Below are 16,934 nucleotides of genomic sequence, written 5' to 3' on the forward strand. Positions count from 1 at the left end.
GAACAAAACTCTAGACTCTGTGTGATGGCTGACCGACTGAGATGCCTTCCCCGCTCCTCCATCCTATATGGTCATCCGTCATCAAGCCTCAATGTCATTGAATAAATGGTACACCATCAGGTACTTAAATTTTCCCTTGATTACAGTCCTTCATATGGCTTTGTCATTCTTCATGTAAATACTTAAATTTAATGCATATGAAATCTTCCCATCAATAAATGAATCTTTCTGTGAAATTAAAAAAGATAACGAACAAATTGAAGGGACAGGTGTATAAAACAGAGAAACCTGGATAAACTTGGAAAGAAATCAAGTACTAGTTTAAATTTGGTTGGTGGTTGGTGAATTTTATTTCTTTTGGTGGTTGGTGGTTGTTTTAACAATATATAACCCATACAACGAGATAGGTCGTAAATAAACTTTATCGATGGGCAGACCCACAATAATTATATATTGTCCAACAATCAGTGCCATCGCCATTAAATTTTATTTTAAAAAAAATATGCTAATTTCAGGGGAATTTTCATGGGTCCCACTTGTCTACGTGGAGAGATATCATTGGCGCAGACATTCATGTGCGCTACAGTTGGAAGTTACTCGATCCGTGCGCTCCATCTGGACCGTTCGCTGCACAAATTGTTTGATCCGTGCAATCCAGACCGTTCGATCAAAACTGCGAGTCAGATGCAGATCAAAACTGATTTCTCCGGATTTAAAAATCAGTCAACGGCGTAAGCAATTTCTCGAGCCCGGCCCGTTTTGTGGACGACGGAAGACGGATGACGGACGAGACAAACAAGACGGGACGGATTCCGCAGTTTGTAGTTTTAAGTTCCCGTCTTAATGAATGATGCGAGGATGACGGGACGGATGACGGAATTAAATTGAATGGTTGGTAGGCATCCTCAGTCATCCACTGTCTGCCATCCGTTGACGTTGTCGTCAATGTCAATGGAGCACATGGGTGTCTTCTTCAATGACGAAGACGATGACGACGGAGGGTCAATGAAGGACGATGACGATAGTCAATGCCGTGCATGATGTCGACGGAAAATGCAAGGATGACGTAGGGTCTTGGAAGGGTGACGACGACGGTCAATGCCATGTATGATGTCGACATAGCACATAGATGTTTTCCTCAACGACGAAAACAAAGACCACGAAGGGTCATTCAAGGGTGACGACGCTGAGTTCATCGTATTATTACCCAAATTTTCTGGAGGTCTCTCCATCACCATCTCTATGTCATGTATCTCTCTGTCCTTGCATCACATGATGCACGCTCGTCATCATGATGTTATCATCCCAGCTAGTCGTGCTTGCTTTCCTTCCACTCTAGTGGTTTATCTCTAGCAAATTGTCCGCGTTAACTCCGAGACCGGAAAACTGCCTACTGACATGCTGATGCCGACGTGAACGAAAAACAAGTTAAGGGACTCTGCAGACAGATGACATCGACATCAATCCCTGTCGGCGACAATGCCATCATCCTGATTTGATGTCATTGATAGAGAAGGTTATGAAGTCAATGAAAATGAAGATTCATCAACGGTGAACATAATTATTATTCGTCCCGCGACGTTAACGCTGAGATGATAGCTAATGACAGGGACGAAGGTGCCGAGGTCAGGAAGGATGACGGATGACGGTAAGAGGGGAACGGATGATGGTAACAGAGTCAGGCTTGGGCTTTGGTATTTTGGGCCGGGGGATTTTCCGGCCCGCTAGAGATTAAAGAAAAAGGAGTTTTGATATATTTATTTATTTATTTTCTAATAGTACAGCTTCGAGAGGGGAGGTTCAGATGCTTGGCTCGAAATGGAGTTGCTGCTAGCGCTGCCTGCAATGGAGATCGCCGTCGACGGGAGCTTCGCGATTTCCGGCGATCTAGTGAGAAAATCGTCTTCTTCCTCTCTGTGGATCCGTATGTGACTGTATTTTCTTCATCGGAATCGGTTTTCGCGAGGTAGGAAACCTTCTTTTGGAACTAGGGTTTCATTCTTTGAGCCTTTATTGGATGTGGGTTGGGGCGATCTCTGTTGTTTGAGCTTCCGTGATGTTTTGTATTGGTTTTTTCAGGAAAAGTCTTGATCTTTCCGCTGGAATGGAGTAAAGTGGGGGCAATGGGCGATTCTGTTGACGAAATTTTGGAATTTTTGAGGAGGAATAAGTTTGCTCGAGCTGAAGCTGCGTTCAGAGGGGAGCTGGGGAGCAGGCCAGATTCAGAAAAAGAGAAGGGCGAAGTTCGAGGGAGAAGTGTCGCCATGAAGCAGAGCTCCTCCTCCGGTGCAAGAAGCGAGGACACTTCGAATGAGCTTGTTGTGAAGGAAGTTGAAGTGGGCAGTGTGAGAAACCGCTATGACAGTAAAACGAACGCCTCTGTCGATCTTTATCCATGGGCAGAAACTGCATCCTCAAAGGAAAGCGCCATGATTTCTGAAAGCTTCTCTGCGCTTTCACTCTCAGCAAGACCCAGTCATCAATCCATTAACAATGCGTCTAACAGTCGTGATTCCTCTGTTCAGACAAACATGGAGGATACTGCAAGTGCAAGATCAGGTGCAAATGCAGGTGTTGCCATATATGCTGATGATCTATCGGATAATCTGTGGGCAGAGTGTTCTGTGAAAACTGTGTTTCCTTTTCCCAAGGGAATTGCTTCCTCTAGCCGTGATCTTCCTCCTAGAGCTGGGGATGGGAAGAAGGATAAGAGGAATGTGCTGGAACTCGATAGCAGTGCGATCGAGTTTATCGAAGACGCGGTGGAGTTGACGTCGCCGAATGGGAATTCGCACGAATCATTGGAGCAGAGGAGAGCTGAAGGTCACAAGGAAGAGCTGCCGAGGCTGCCGCCGGTGAGGCTCAAGTCTGAGGAGAGGCCTTTGAATTTACACTGGGAGGAAAAAGCTTATCATCACACGTCAGAAGGGAAGCTTGCTAGTGCGGATGGCTCGTTTCTGATTGGATCTTTTCTTGACGTTCCAATTGGACAAGATCTTAGTTCTACCGGTTTGTCCTGCTGACCCTCTCTTTTCTTATTTTTAATTGTTAGCAACCCATTTTTCTTTTCATTTTTCTAGAGAAATTGGGGAAAATGTTCTAGTTAGTAACCTCCCCCCTGATGGTTATTTTTTGGAAGGCTTGGTTATTTGCTCGTAGTTCATGATCAAAGTGTGTTCACTTAAATATCCTTTTAAAATTCTTTTTCTAAAAAAAGATTGGTTCTAGTTAAAGTTTCATACCTTCATGCTAATTTTTGACATTCTCTTTGTTTGACTTGTTGAAAGTGTTGGAGGATCAAACGATGACAGTACAATCTAATCAGATTTCCCGTGATTTCTTTCAATGAATGAAAAATTCTCAATTTGATCAGCTATTAACCCAAAATTTAATGTGCGGACTTGTCATTTTTTGAAAAATAGGAGGGAAAAGAGCTCTGGGGAATAGTTGGCTCTCTGTTAGTCAAGGAATTGCGGAGGATGCTGAATTGGTTTCAGGTTTTAATACAGTAGGTGATGAGTCAGCGGAATATCCAAATGAGTTCTGGGATTCTGACGAATATGATGATGACGAGGATGTTGGCTATACTCGGCAACCCATTGAAGATGAGACATGGTTTCTGGCACATGAGATTGACTATCCGAGTGATAATGAAAAGGGACATGAACAAGGGAGCACTCCGGATCAGCAGACTGGTGTTCAGGCCAAAGACGATGATGATGACCAGTCCTTTGGAGAGGATTCATATTTCTCGGGCGAGCTATATTTCCAAGGCAACAAGAAGGCTGACGGTGCTGGATCCTCAAGGGAACCGGTTGCACCTTCAACGGCTGCGGACTATGACGGGCAACTGATGGACGTTGAAGAGCTTAACCTAATGCGTCGAGAGCCTGTCTGGAAGGGCTTTGTTTCCCAGCCTGATGACCTGGTTTTGAATGAAAGCGAGACCCATTTGCCTGGTATTTACTGCGTCGATGATGATCTTCATGGTTCTGTGAGGTCAATTGGTGTGGGGATTAGCAGTGATGCGGCAGACATCGGAAGTGAAGTCAGAGAGAGTTTGCTGGAGGGCAATAGTGAGGGGGATGTTGAGTTTCTCCATGATGACTACACTGAGAAGGCCAGGAAGCAGAACATTAGGGGTATAAAAGGGAATTCAGATAAGTATGTTGTGGGTCCCACTGGTGATGGTGGATTTTCCTTTGCTCCTCCCATCAGAGTCGATGAAGCCTTGCTGGTGGAATCTAACAGTGAAGAGGTTGAATCTGATTATTGCAATGGTTTCATTGGTAATGATGATATGCTTGGCACTTGGCGTCCGAAGAGGAATGATTCCCATCTTAGGGGCGGGTCTGGAACGTCTACTGCATCGTCCGTGTCACGCAACCAGTTCAGGGATGATATAGAGAGGGAAAATGATGATCAAAGTGATGGCAGGCAAGAAGACCCTGGCGCAGCATTGGAGGATGAAGAAGCTGCTGCCGTGCAAGAACAGATTAGGCAGATAAGATCCCAGGAAGATGAGTTTGAAACATTTAACCTCAAGATTGTTCATAGGAAGAATAGGTATATATTTAGTAAGCCTTAATCTTATCTTATTTTTTTGTTCTAACTTTCTTTCTATATTTTATGGATTACCAGAACTGGGTTTGAGGAGGAGAAGAACTTCCAGGTCGTTCTAAATTCAGTGCTTGCCGGGCGTTATCATGTCACTGAGTACTTGGGGTCTGCAGCATTTAGCAAAGCGATTCAAGCTCATGATTTACACACTGGGATGGATGTTTGTGTGAAGATCATAAAGAACAATAAGGACTTTTTTGACCAGAGCCTAGATGAAATCAAGCTCCTGAAGTTTGTCAATAAGCACGACCCTGCTGATAAATATCACATTCTTCGCCTTTATGATTACTTTTATTATCGGGTATGAACATCCCTTCTATTGCTACAATAGCGCTGACTAATCCTTTTTCTTTATTGAAAATTTTTGTTCATGATGATTAGTTGTGTCCTCATACTTTGTTGATTAACAATTCTGTCACAGGAACATCTCCTGATAGTTTGTGAACTTCTTAAGGCAAACTTGTATGAATTCCACAAGTTCAATCGTGAATCTGGTGGAGAGGTCTATTTCACCATGCCCAGATTGCAGGTTTCTCTCTCATCTCTACGCACTATCTTTCCTTCCATTCCCCCTTTCACATTGATTCTCTAATCGGTGAGCTTGCTGTCTATTTGGGTGGCGTCAGTCAATCACAATCCAGTGTCTTGAAGCACTGGAATTCTTACACGGTCTGGGGCTCATCCACTGCGACCTGAAGCCAGAGAACATTCTGATCAAGAGCTACAGCCGATGCCAAGTTAAGGTCATCGACCTTGGCAGCAGCTGCTTTGAGACAGACCACCTCTGCTCCTACGTTCAATCCCGGTCCTACCGTGCTCCAGAGGTCATCCTCGGCCTCCCCTACGACAAGAAGATCGACATCTGGTCTCTCGGCTGCATTCTCGCCGAGCTCTGTACTGGGAATGTATGTTTTTCTCACTTCTCTGAGATTCGCTACAAAATTCTACCTGTTTGCTTCACTTGGGTTTGGCACCCGTCAACCACCCATCAACTGCCAATGTCCTGTTATTGACTTTGACATTGTCGGGGTACCACTGACGAGGATGACATTGGAGTATGTGGATGGTTGATGTTGATGCCATCATTGTGAATGTCGATATTGTCGACAATGTCGATGGGATTTGTCAAACCCTACCTTTGATATTGTAACGACAGTTTTTGCTGACGCTGCTCTGTCCTGGATTTGGACAGGTTTTGCTGCAGAACGATTCTCCGGCGACGTTGCTGGCTCGTGTGATTGGGATCATCGGCTCCATTGAGCCCATAATGCTGGCAAAGGGCCGAGACACACACAAGTACTTCACTAAGGGCCACATGCTCTATGAGCGAAACCCGGTAAGCGTTCTCTTCACTAGTACTAGGGGAGTAGAAGATGTTTCATTTTTTATGGAGGCAGATGATTTCCTAAGAACCATAGGGAGAACGTGGAGGTTGTTTCAGTAATTGTGTTGGTCCAAAAGGGGTATAAGAGCACTGTGATAATTCAACTCGTTGATCAAAGAGTGAGAATGAAGATGATTTGATCTAAACAAGAGAGAAAGGAGCCGCAAGATTATTTGATTGTGGCTTGAGGTAGAGAGGAGACAGAACAAGGATGTTTCGTTATATTTTTGGACTGAAGCCGTCATTCACTGACTAAGTGGGAGAGAATATGAAGGGTATTTATATTTAGATGATTGTTTAGAGAGAGAAACTCACAGGAGATGAAAGCACAGATAGGCTTCTACTTGTTGCCAAAATAGACTAATCAAGAAGATGATTTGATCTGGTTGAAAGAGATAAAGGAACCACGAGTTCATTTGTTTATGGGGTAAAGAGAGAGAGCAAGGACCTGTGCGATTATTTGTTTGTGGTTAGAGAGAGGGAGAGCAAGGAGCTGTATGATAATTTGTTTGTGGGTGCAAAGAAGAGGGAAAGCAAGGAGCAGTGAGATTATGAACTTGTGTGGGTATACAGAAAGCATGCAGCAGTGTGATTCTTTGTTTGCGGGTAGAGAAAGAGAAAGGAGCAGTGAAACTATTTGTTTGTGATTATAGAGTGATCGTTGAGTTTATTTGATTGTGGGTGTTAGAGAGAGAGAGAGAGAGCAAGGAGCAGTGTGATAATTTGTTTCTAGGTACAGAGAGAGAGAGAGCAAGTAGCAGCGAAGAAGCAAGCTCATTGTGCAGCATTTCAAAGTTTGTTTTAATAGAAAATAGCTGGTGAAATATGGACCACAATGGTGGACAGATAAAAGAACAGGAGGGAAGGCGAGAAAGAGAGAACGATGAACACAATCCAAGATGTTCATTTAGAAAGGATCACAATGAAATGCGGGTGTTTCTGGTTGACTTACAGGAGACGAACCGGCTGGAGTACTTGATACCGAAGAAGACATCTCTGCGGCACCGGTTGCCTATGGGGGACGAAGGGTTCATCAGCTTTGTCGCCCACCTGCTTGAGATCAACCCGAAGAAACGCCCGTCTGCTTCAGAAGCTCTCAAGCACCCCTGGCTTTCCCACCCCTACGACCCCATCTCCTCTTAATTCTATTCTGCCTTTTTTCTCCTCTTTTTATTGTGATGGTGGTGCAGGTAAGGGGAAATTAGGAGTAGTGTGCATTTTCTTCTGTATTGTATATTTTCTGATGATGCCTGTGATTATCCTAGGTTTAGTCTTCTCTGCCCCCATCCATTGGTTCCCGTGCCACGGCCCTGTGGGAGATGATCTTTAATTGGTTGTGTTATCATTTCTTCCCCATTTTTCCATTTCATCTTCTCAATCTTCTCATTGTTTAGCCTGGTGAGCAATTGATCTCTATCGATATGTGGATTAATATAGAGAAGGAAAAAGGGACATTTCTACTTTTGTGCAGCCATGTGAAGAACCACATGTAATTTGATAATGACAATATCTCTAATTGGTTTGGTAATCTTGACAATATTAGAGTAATTTCTGTCTTAGAAAAGAAATTCTTGGAGTTCCTAACATATTTAACTAGCTCTTAATAAATATAAGTGATGAATATAAGCTGAACTCGTCAAATGTATGATTCGTTGGGATAAAAATAACACAAGGCCTCCATTTTAAGTACAATTTATCATCAATCACCTTTCGAAGCTTTTTGCTGTATTAACATAGGTGTGTGTGAATTTAAGAAGGGGCATATAATTTATTTTTACATGATTCTGACTGGTTTGCATATCATAATTAAATTGGGCCATTCGATCTTCCTTGCAAATTCACAAAACTATGTTGGAAATTTAGACACCCACTTATACACATTATATTGACTTAAAAAACAAAGGTTGTATGCCAAGCCGTAAGATACAAACACAATCAGTTTCTTAGTATGAATTGGATATTCATTGGGCAGATTATTGGATAATTGTTCAATAGCCACCACATTTATTTAGCAAACTCAAGCTATTTTGGCACAATACTTTCACTGCAAAACATCATGTTTTCATACTTATATTGTTTATCTACAAGAAACTTATTTGACATTCAAAGTCATTCTGATGAGATGTGTTCGAAAATATAAGAGATGTGATAAGAAAAATATCAAGGCGAATCTATGGTATCATCTAAGTATCTTCTTTGATAACTTTACTATCCTATGTAGGGATCGTGGTTGTTACTTATTTGCTCATAGATTAAGTTCTTGAGCTATAACTTTTGTAAGGATTTCTTACAAAAAAGTGTGTGAATTGATCCTTTTTCTGGAAATTCAGATAACTTTACCCGTGAGTCGATCTATGAGTGTTTGAAGACACACAGGAACACCAAATCTATGAGGATAAAATCTTCTCACCCAATTCCGTGGAGGGTTGATTTTCAATATCGTATATCTCTTTTTTTCGAACCCACAACTTAAATTGCCATTTTAACATTTCTTCCTAGGTGCCCAGCCCTAGTACTGGGCCTAGGCGTACTTTGCAATTGATGAAGCCTCTCAAATAGTCTTTCTAATTTGAGTAAGTAGTTCTATGTACTTGATGGTATTTTAGCTGTCTCGTTATTTACAGGTTAGCATGGTGGATGATTATGGTCCATTGAGCTCTTTATGACCAGTTTTAGTTGTCTTATGTATTCACCTTTTATCATTTGATTAATAGCATGTTAATTAGATTAATCTTATGAAATTTAGATGTTTATCTACAATAAAATGATAATGTATATGTGTAATATAGATTAAAATGATTGCACCTGTTTTTTAATCATATACTTATTTTCATTATTTTTTATTACTTTCATGGATTTTTTCAACATCATAATCATAAATAAAGTAATTTCTTAAGTCCGAATTTTTTTGGAGAACTATTAAAGTACTTTACGAATTTGAAAATTGTTTTTATCATGAGCGCATGCATTCACACCATGTAATTTTTGTTAATTCCAGAAAAATCATTGGCTATTGCCAATCTAAAGTTGTGACAGGTGATCAGCTGCCCTCTTCATTAAAAAAAGTGCGTTTATGGTATCATAACTTATAATGGCATAGTGCATGAATAATTTGAATAATATATAAACTTTAATGCCCAAGTACATCAAAATAAAAAAATATGAGAAATAAAATTTAACGACTGTAATTCAAAGCATCATACACCACAAGAAAATATAGAGACTAAAAATTTAGTAATTGCAATGGGAAACTGGGACAAGTGTCAGTAGGAAAAAAGACTGACATGCGTCCATACGCTGGTGATCCAACATATTGATCAATAAAAGAGTGATAAAAACCAATGTCTCAGAACCGTTCAACTTCAAAATGTGATATCTAATGACCTTTAGGAGTTCCCCGCTAAAATTTGCGGGGTATATATTTCTGTTTCTACATATCCATACCCTTGAATCTATAAATAGGCTCCCAACCTATAATTAATATCTTGAATGACTCATAAATTGGTAGTCTGGTGGAAGGAGACTGAGTTTGAGATCCATCAAAATTTATGGTACAAATGGTTGATGCAACTTGGAGGACAAAACATAAGTTGAGTGGCTTTCCTATTACACAAATTGCCATGATCTTGGAGGAATATAAGGATGTATGGTGATTTCATTGCATGTACAGTGCCATCTTCGTCAAAGAACCCTTAGTTAGATCCATTTCGCCATTTTATCACATCATAGGCATGACGTCCTCATTTCTGATCATTCCACTGTCTCCTATTACACAATTAATACCAAATACTTTTATTATTGCATTCATATCTATCTTTACTTATCATTATTATCATACCTTCACATTTCTACACTTTATCTCTCATATATTCTCTATCAATATATCATCCATCCTGACACATTTTATGCATAGTATTTACATATTTTATTTGCATCCCACCATTAGTCATATTTTTTACTACAATTTTTTTCTCATCTCTCTTTATTAGTAACATCCATACATTTGAATAAATATATATCTATGGGATAAAATTATTTGTCAATCATTAAAACAAGGTAAAATAACAACCGCAGATAAATTCTTTAAGTGGTACCCGTTATAAAGAAGTATTTTCTCAATAACCTTTCCTATTGAATCATTTAATATAATTCTACTTATTTTTAAATTTTTATCCAATTTTGATTGCTTTGTTAGCCTAACATTAGCTTATATGTCACGAATTTTACTCAACTTTTGATACTTCGATTAGGTTAGTACCCAATTGGAACAACTGCTTAACTATATTAAAAGAAATTAAAATTTTAAAAATCTTGGAGTTCTAATATACCATTCTCTCAAAACATATAAAAAAATATGCACAAGTACTGGTACCATTATAGCAAGGAACATAAAACTTAAATAAATAATTATATTGAGATAAATTTTTCAGTATGTCTATTTGTTTGAATTTTATTATATGACTATATCATCATAATTTCAGGTGAATTCTTCATGACATATATTCCGAAATGGTTCATAAATTGAAACATATCCTCCCAGGTCTTTGAGACAACCTCATGAGAAACAGTCGTTCAGTACTTAGAACATAACTCCTCAAAATTCATGCAACGTCTCAAATTCTGTTTTGGAACCAGGGACTTAGAGGACACTTGTTAATTATTTGACAAAAGTTTCAAAGTAGCCTGATAAGATGGAATCCATAATTTCATGAAGATTTATTTTTCTTCTACATTTGGATACTTATAACATGCATAATCAAACGTTTGAATTCATTTGTAATAAAATAGAAATTTCAAATGCAAACCATGTCAACAGTTATAAAATTCAAAGTATCCCAGGTGAAATTACTGAAATGAACGAGGCAATCTATCAAATCAAAGATACTATTTGGAGTATAATACAGTAGGGCGATGAATCTAATTAAGGTACTTAATGAAGTTGTGGACTTCTTTTTCAAGCATCCAATAAAATGAAAGTACTTTTGATGAATAACAAACATTTTTATCTGTCATATAATCAAAATAATAAAATTACCCTTCTCTTTCCATCAGAGATAACAGAGTCTTGATAAAGAATCAGATATTTTAAATTGGGGAAAATCCCCAAGACCAATAAACTATCAACAAATGAAGTCATCAATAAATGATGAGAGAAAAAAGTAAGAAACTAAAAAGGAGAGGCTCTATATATGTAAATACAACACTCCATGAAAAGTACGTCTTATAAATTATTTTTTATTGAGAATATATATTGTATTATTTAAAGTGGATACTCGGATAATTCCTTAACATTTGAAAATATACACTTTATTCTTTTGAATTTTTTTGCTCATGCACTAAATTTTACTTAGATTTACTAGTTCCATGCTTGTCCTGCTTTTTCATATCTAATTTAATCCATCATTATCTCATATTACCCCCAAAGCATCCACACATGAAGATACATGTGGATATGGATGGAGAAACTTTCTAAGATCTGGTATTGAAATAATAATATAAAATTAACTTAAAATGATTTATGAATGATTGCCCTAATTTGGAGTAAGTAGGTATCTTCTTCATAAGAGAAAATGAGTGTCTAATCAGGGAAAATATATAAGGACTTTCGAGCCTTTCAAAGTTCTAATTTAGGGATATAACTATATCTTTCATCGAATAAGCATTACCATGAGATGACATGGATGATAAGGAAGGATGGGTGTTTGTTAGAAAGGAATATGTGGGGAGGATGAATGATTATAACATGTAAATTAGGTGTGGATGAAGCAAGCATTCAAAGTAGGCACACTGGTAAGTAACGTGAGCGAACATTTTATGGTAGCAGGAGGGCCTTCCATAAAGCTGACTATATCATAAGCACTAAATATACACAAAAGCCCCACAATGGTTTCTTAGATCGATTAAGGAAAACGATTATATCATCCACAATAGGAAGATAATCAGAAAACTACTTTTTAAACAGTATGGTCAGATGAGCTCCCCAGTGGTTATCTGTGTGTGTGATTGGCTTAGGATCTCTTCCATCCAAATGAACTGGGTGGAGAGATAGGGCTACCTAGAAGTCGGTCTCACATGGTATTGAAAATTTGAGTGAAGTTTTTGTCTACCAAGAGAGAAAAACAGTTATCTATAAGAGAAGCATCAACAACACTCTGGTAAGGAAAGTGCAACCAACTCTATCAAAGGTCTCCATATCGAGTTGGCTGATGATTTTTGATATAGGAATGTGGTAGGCTAGTGATTGTACTAGCTCATGAATCACCACAATATTGTCATGGATCTGTCAACCCTTGAGAAAACCATACTGCTTAGGATGTAGGAGTCTATAAAGGAAAGTCCCAAGTTGGTATATAAAGATTTTAAATACAAGTTTGTATCAGACATTACAAATACTAATGGGCCAAAGTTTTAAAAAAAACTGGGCTTTTCACTTTTGAGATAATTTTAAGGAAAGTAGATTTATAACTTCTTGGGAAGAATTTGCAGATGAGTCTCTGTATTATGATTTTATCATAATTCACTTAGTCAGATCTTATATTCATGAACTTCATCATAAGCATCTCACATGCATTATAATGAGTATATTGTATTAATGAACATTAAAGAATATTTGAAAGGTATAATTAGATTGGTGGCTGCAACATATATTTCCATCAAATTCTGTTTACCAGAATCCCATGCCTGGTAATGTGATTTATCAATTGGATTGAATTCATCTTTGATCAATATATATATGCATATAATTAATTAGCAAGTTTTACAAATTAAAGTCTTTGAGCCAAAAGATTATTAAGAAGACTTATACATGAGAGACAAGAGTCACATGCAAATAACAAAAGAATAAGAAGATAATGTAAGCAAAAAGTACAAGAAGAAAATAAAAGAACAAGATTAATAAAATTAATAGGCATAAGAGAAGAAACAATAAAAAGAAGAATAGAGAAAAGAAGAATAAGATAAAAAATAAGAGAAGAAAAAGGTCCAAGAACAAAATAAAGAAGAAGAAGAAGAAGAGAAAAGGCAGAACGGAAAAAAGAAGAGAAGAAAAAGTAAAGGAAGAAAACAAAAAAAGAAGAAGAAGAGATAAAAGAAGAGGAGGAAAAAAGGAGAGAAGAAAAAAGTAGAGCAAGAAAATGAACAAGAATGAAGGAGGGAAAAACTAAGAAATAATAACTGAAGAATTTCTAGCCACACAAAAAAATAGGAACAAGAAGAATGAAGGATATAAGGAAAATGAAAGAAGGAAGAAAAATGTATAGAAAAAGAAGATGAAGAAGATAAACAAGATAAGAAGAATAAAATTAATAGGCATATGAGAAGAAACAAGAAGAAGACGAATGAGAGACGAAGAAGAGGAAAAAGAAGAGAAAAAAAGGTAGAGGAAGGAAATAAAGATGAATAAGAAGAAAAAAAACGTGAAGGGCGAAAACAAGAAAAGAAAAGGGAAGAGGAAGAAAATAAAGAACAAGAAGAACAGAAAAAAGAAGAGGGGAAATGAAGAAAAGAAAAAGTTAAGGGAAAAAAATAAAGAAGAATGAAGAAGAGAAGAAAAAAGAAATAACAACCGAAGAATTTGGTAGCAGCACAAGAAAAAATAATAGGAATATAAAAACGACTGAAGGAGAGAAGGGAAAAAAAGAAGAAGAAAATAAGGAAGAAAAATGTATGAAAAAAGAAGACGAAGAAGATAAACAAGATAATAAGACTAAAATTAATAAGCATAAGATAAGAAACAAGAAGAAGAATAGAGAAAAGATGAAGAGAAAAAATAAGAGAAGAAAACGGTAGATGAAAAATTAAAGGAGAGGAAGAAGAGAAAAAAACAGAAGGGAAAAAAAGAGAAGAAAAATGTAGGGAAAGAAAATAAAGAAGAAGAAGAGAAAAAAAAAGAGGAGAAAAAAGAGAAGAAAAAAGTAGAGGAAAAAAATAGGATAAAGGAAGAAGAAAAAAGAAATAATAACTAAAGAATTTCTAGCACCACAAGAAAAAATAATAGGAACAGAAAAAAGACTGAAGGAAAGAAGGAAAAAAAATGAAGAAAAAAGGAAGACCAATGTAAGAAATAAAGAAGAGGAAGAAGATAAAGAAGGCAAGAAGAATAAATATAATAGGCATAAGAGACGAAACAAGAAGAAGAATAATAGAGAAAAGAAGAAAAAAAAGAAGAGAAGAAAAATGTAGAGAAAGGAAATAAATTAGAAGAAGAAGAAGAGAAAAAAGGAAAAGAAGAAAAGGTAGAGAATGAAAATTAAGAAGAAGAAGAGAAAAAAAGATAGAAAAAAGAAGAGAAGAAAAAGGTAGAGGAAGAAATAAATATGAATGAAGGAGAGGACAAAAAAGAAAGAGTAACTGAAAATTTTCTAGCGGAACAAAAAAAACTAATAAGAACAGAAAAAAGAACTAAGGAGAGAAGGAAAATGAAAGAAGAAGAAAAAAAGAAGAAAAATGTATGAAGAAAGAAGACGAAGAAGATAAACAAGACAAGAAGAATGAAATTAATAGGCATAAGAAAAGAAACAAGAAGAAGGAGAATATAGAGAAGAAGAAGAGAAAAAAAGAAAAGAAGAAAAGGGTAGAGGAACGAAATAAAAAAGAAGAAGAAAAAAAAATAACAAGAGAAGAGAAAAAAGAAGAGAAGAAAAAGGTAGAGGAAGAAAATAAAGAAGAAAAAAAAACAGAAGGGTAAAAAGAAGAGAAGAAAAAGGTAGAGGAAGAAAATAAAGAACAAAAGAGAGAACAAAAAACAAAGAATAACTGAAGATTTTGTAGCCGCACAAGAAAAAGTAATCGAAATAGAAAAGAATGAAGGAGAGAAGGGAAAAAGAAGAAGAAGAAAAGAAGGAAGAAAAATGTAAGAGAAAAGAAGAGGAACAAGAAGAGGACAAGAAGAATATAATTAATTGGCATAAGAGAAGAAACAAGAAGAAGAAAAATAGAGAGAAAAAGAAGAGAAGAAAATGGTAGAGGAGGAAAATAAGGAAAAAGAAGAGAAAAAGCAGAAGATACAAAGAAGACAAGAAAAAGGTAGAGAAAGAAAATAAAGAAGCCGCAGAAGAAAAAAAAGAAGAGGAGAAAAAAATAAGAGAAGAAAAAATTAAAATAAGGAAATAAAGAAGAATGAAGTAGAGAAGAAAAAAGAAAGAATAACAGAAGACTTTCTGGCCGAACAAGAAAAAATAGTAGGAACAGAAAAAAATTGAAGGACACAAGAAAAAAAAAAAAGAAGAAAAGAAGGAAGAAAAATGTAGGAAAAAAGAAGAGGAAGAAGATAAAGAAGACAAGAAGAATAAAATTAATTTGCATAAGAGTAGAAACGATAAGAAGAAGTTTAGATAGAAAAAGAAGATCAGGAAAAGGTAGATGAAAAAAATAAAGAAGTAGAAAAGAAAAAAAGCGGAAGAGAAAAAAGAAGAGAAGAAAAAAGGTAGCTGAGGAAAATGAAAAAGAAAAAGAGAATAAAGAAGAGGAGAAAAAGAAGAAGAGAAGAAAAAGGTAAAAGAATGAAATAAAGAAGGCGAGAAGAAAAAAGAATAGGAACAGAAAAAAGAATGAAGGTGAGAAGGTAAATGGAAAAAGATGGAATGAAGAAGAAAAGTATAACAAAAAAGAAGAGGAAGAAGATAAAGAAGACAAGAAAAATAAACTAAAGAGGCCTAAGAAAAGAAACAAGAAGAAGAATAGAGAGAAAAAAAGACAAGAAAAACATAGAGGAAGAAAATAAAGAAGAAGAAGAAGAGAAAATAAATACGAAGAATAAGAGAAAAAAAGAAGAGAAGACATTGTAGAGGAAGATAATAAAAAATAATGAAGGAGAGAAGAAAAAATAAAGAATAACTGAAGAATTTCTAGCCGCACAAGAAAAATAATAGGAACAAAAAAAGATGGAAGGACCGAAGAAAAAAAGAACAAGAAAAAAGAGGAAAAATGTAAGAAAAAAATAGGAAGCAGATAAAAAGACAAGAAGAATGAAATTAATAGGCATAAGAGAAGAAACAAGACGAAGAAGAATATATAGAAGAAGAAGATAAGAGAAAGGCAGAGGAAGAAAATGAAGACGAAGATAAAAAAGCGAAAGAGAAAAAAGAATAGAAGAAAAAGATAGTGGGAGAAAATAAAAAGAGAAGAGGAAAAAAAGCAAAGAAGAAAAAGGTAGAAGAAAATAAAGAAGAATGAAGGAGAGAAGAAAAAAGAAATAAGTACTGAAGAATTTCTAGCCCCACAAGAGAAAATAATAGGAACAGAAAAAGAACGAAGAGTGAAGGAAAAAAGAAGAAGAAAAGAAGGAATAAAAGTGTAATAAAAAACAAGAGGAAAGAGTTAAACAAGACAAGAAGAAGAAAATTAATAGGCATAAAAGAAGAAATAAGAAGAGGAAGAATAGAGAAAAGAAGAAGAGAAAATAGAAGAGAAGAAAAATGTAGAGGAAGGAAAAAAAGAGAGAAGAAGAAGAGAAAAAAAAGAAGGGAAAAAAGAAGAGAAGAAAAGGTAGAGGAACAAAAAAAAAGAAGAAAAGAAAAAAGAAGAGGAGAAAAAAAGAAGAGAAGAAAAGGTAGAGGAACAAAAAAAAAGAAGAAAACAAAAAAGAAGAGGAGAAAAAAAGAAGAGAAGAAAAAGGGAGAGGAACAAAACAAAAGAAGAGGAGAATGAAGGATAAAAGAAAAAAGAAAGAATAACTCAAGAATTTCTAGGTGCACAAGAAAAAATAATAGGAACAGAAAAAATAATGCATGAGAGAAGGCAAAAAGGAAGAAAAGAAGGAAAACAAATGTAAGAAAAATGAAGCTGAAGAAGATAAAAAAGACAATAAGAATAAAATTAATAGCCATGAGAGAAGAAACAAGAAGAAGAAGAATAGAGGGAAGAAGAAGAGAAAAAAGGAGAAGCAAACGGTAGATGAACGACATAAAAGAAGAAGAAGAAGAGAAAAAAG

At 36.3% G+C, this 16,934-nt stretch overlaps 1 protein-coding gene across 1 annotated transcript; it reads left to right on the forward strand.

The window, feature by feature from the left end:
* The first annotated feature begins 1,776 nt into the window (after positions 1-1,776).
* LOC144704108 (uncharacterized) lies at positions 1,777-7,368 on the forward strand. The gene is made up of 8 exons (XM_078576349.1): positions 1,777-1,966; positions 2,080-3,009; positions 3,423-4,566; positions 4,642-4,921; positions 5,042-5,149; positions 5,247-5,525; positions 5,813-5,956; positions 6,959-7,368. Exons 2-8 carry the CDS (start codon positions 2,124-2,126, stop codon positions 7,145-7,147), a joined length of 3,030 nt encoding a protein of 1,009 aa, XP_078432475.1. The 5' UTR covers positions 1,777-1,966; positions 2,080-2,123; the 3' UTR covers positions 7,148-7,368.
* The last annotated feature ends 9,566 nt before the right edge of the window (positions 7,369-16,934 follow it).

Source organism: Wolffia australiana, chromosome 6, assembly GCF_029677425.1.
Source record: "Wolffia australiana isolate 7733 chromosome 6, ASM2967742v1".
Lineage (NCBI taxonomy): Eukaryota > Viridiplantae > Streptophyta > Magnoliopsida > Alismatales > Araceae > Wolffia > Wolffia australiana.

What these genes read in the sequence shown, in the direction of transcription:
- LOC144704108 (XM_078576349.1), top strand. Translation starts at nt 2,124, where the DNA reads ATGGGCGATTCTGTTGACGAAATTTTGGAATTTTTGAGGAGGAATAAG. An exon ending in ACAAGATCTTAGTTCTACCG is followed by an intron (nt 3,010 to 3,422) that starts GTTTGTCCTGCT and finishes TTTGAAAAATAG; the next exon opens with GAGGGAAAAGAGCTCTGGGG. An exon ending in CCGAGCTCTGTACTGGGAAT is followed by an intron (nt 5,526 to 5,812) that starts GTATGTTTTTCT and finishes GGATTTGGACAG; the next exon opens with GTTTTGCTGCAGAACGATTC.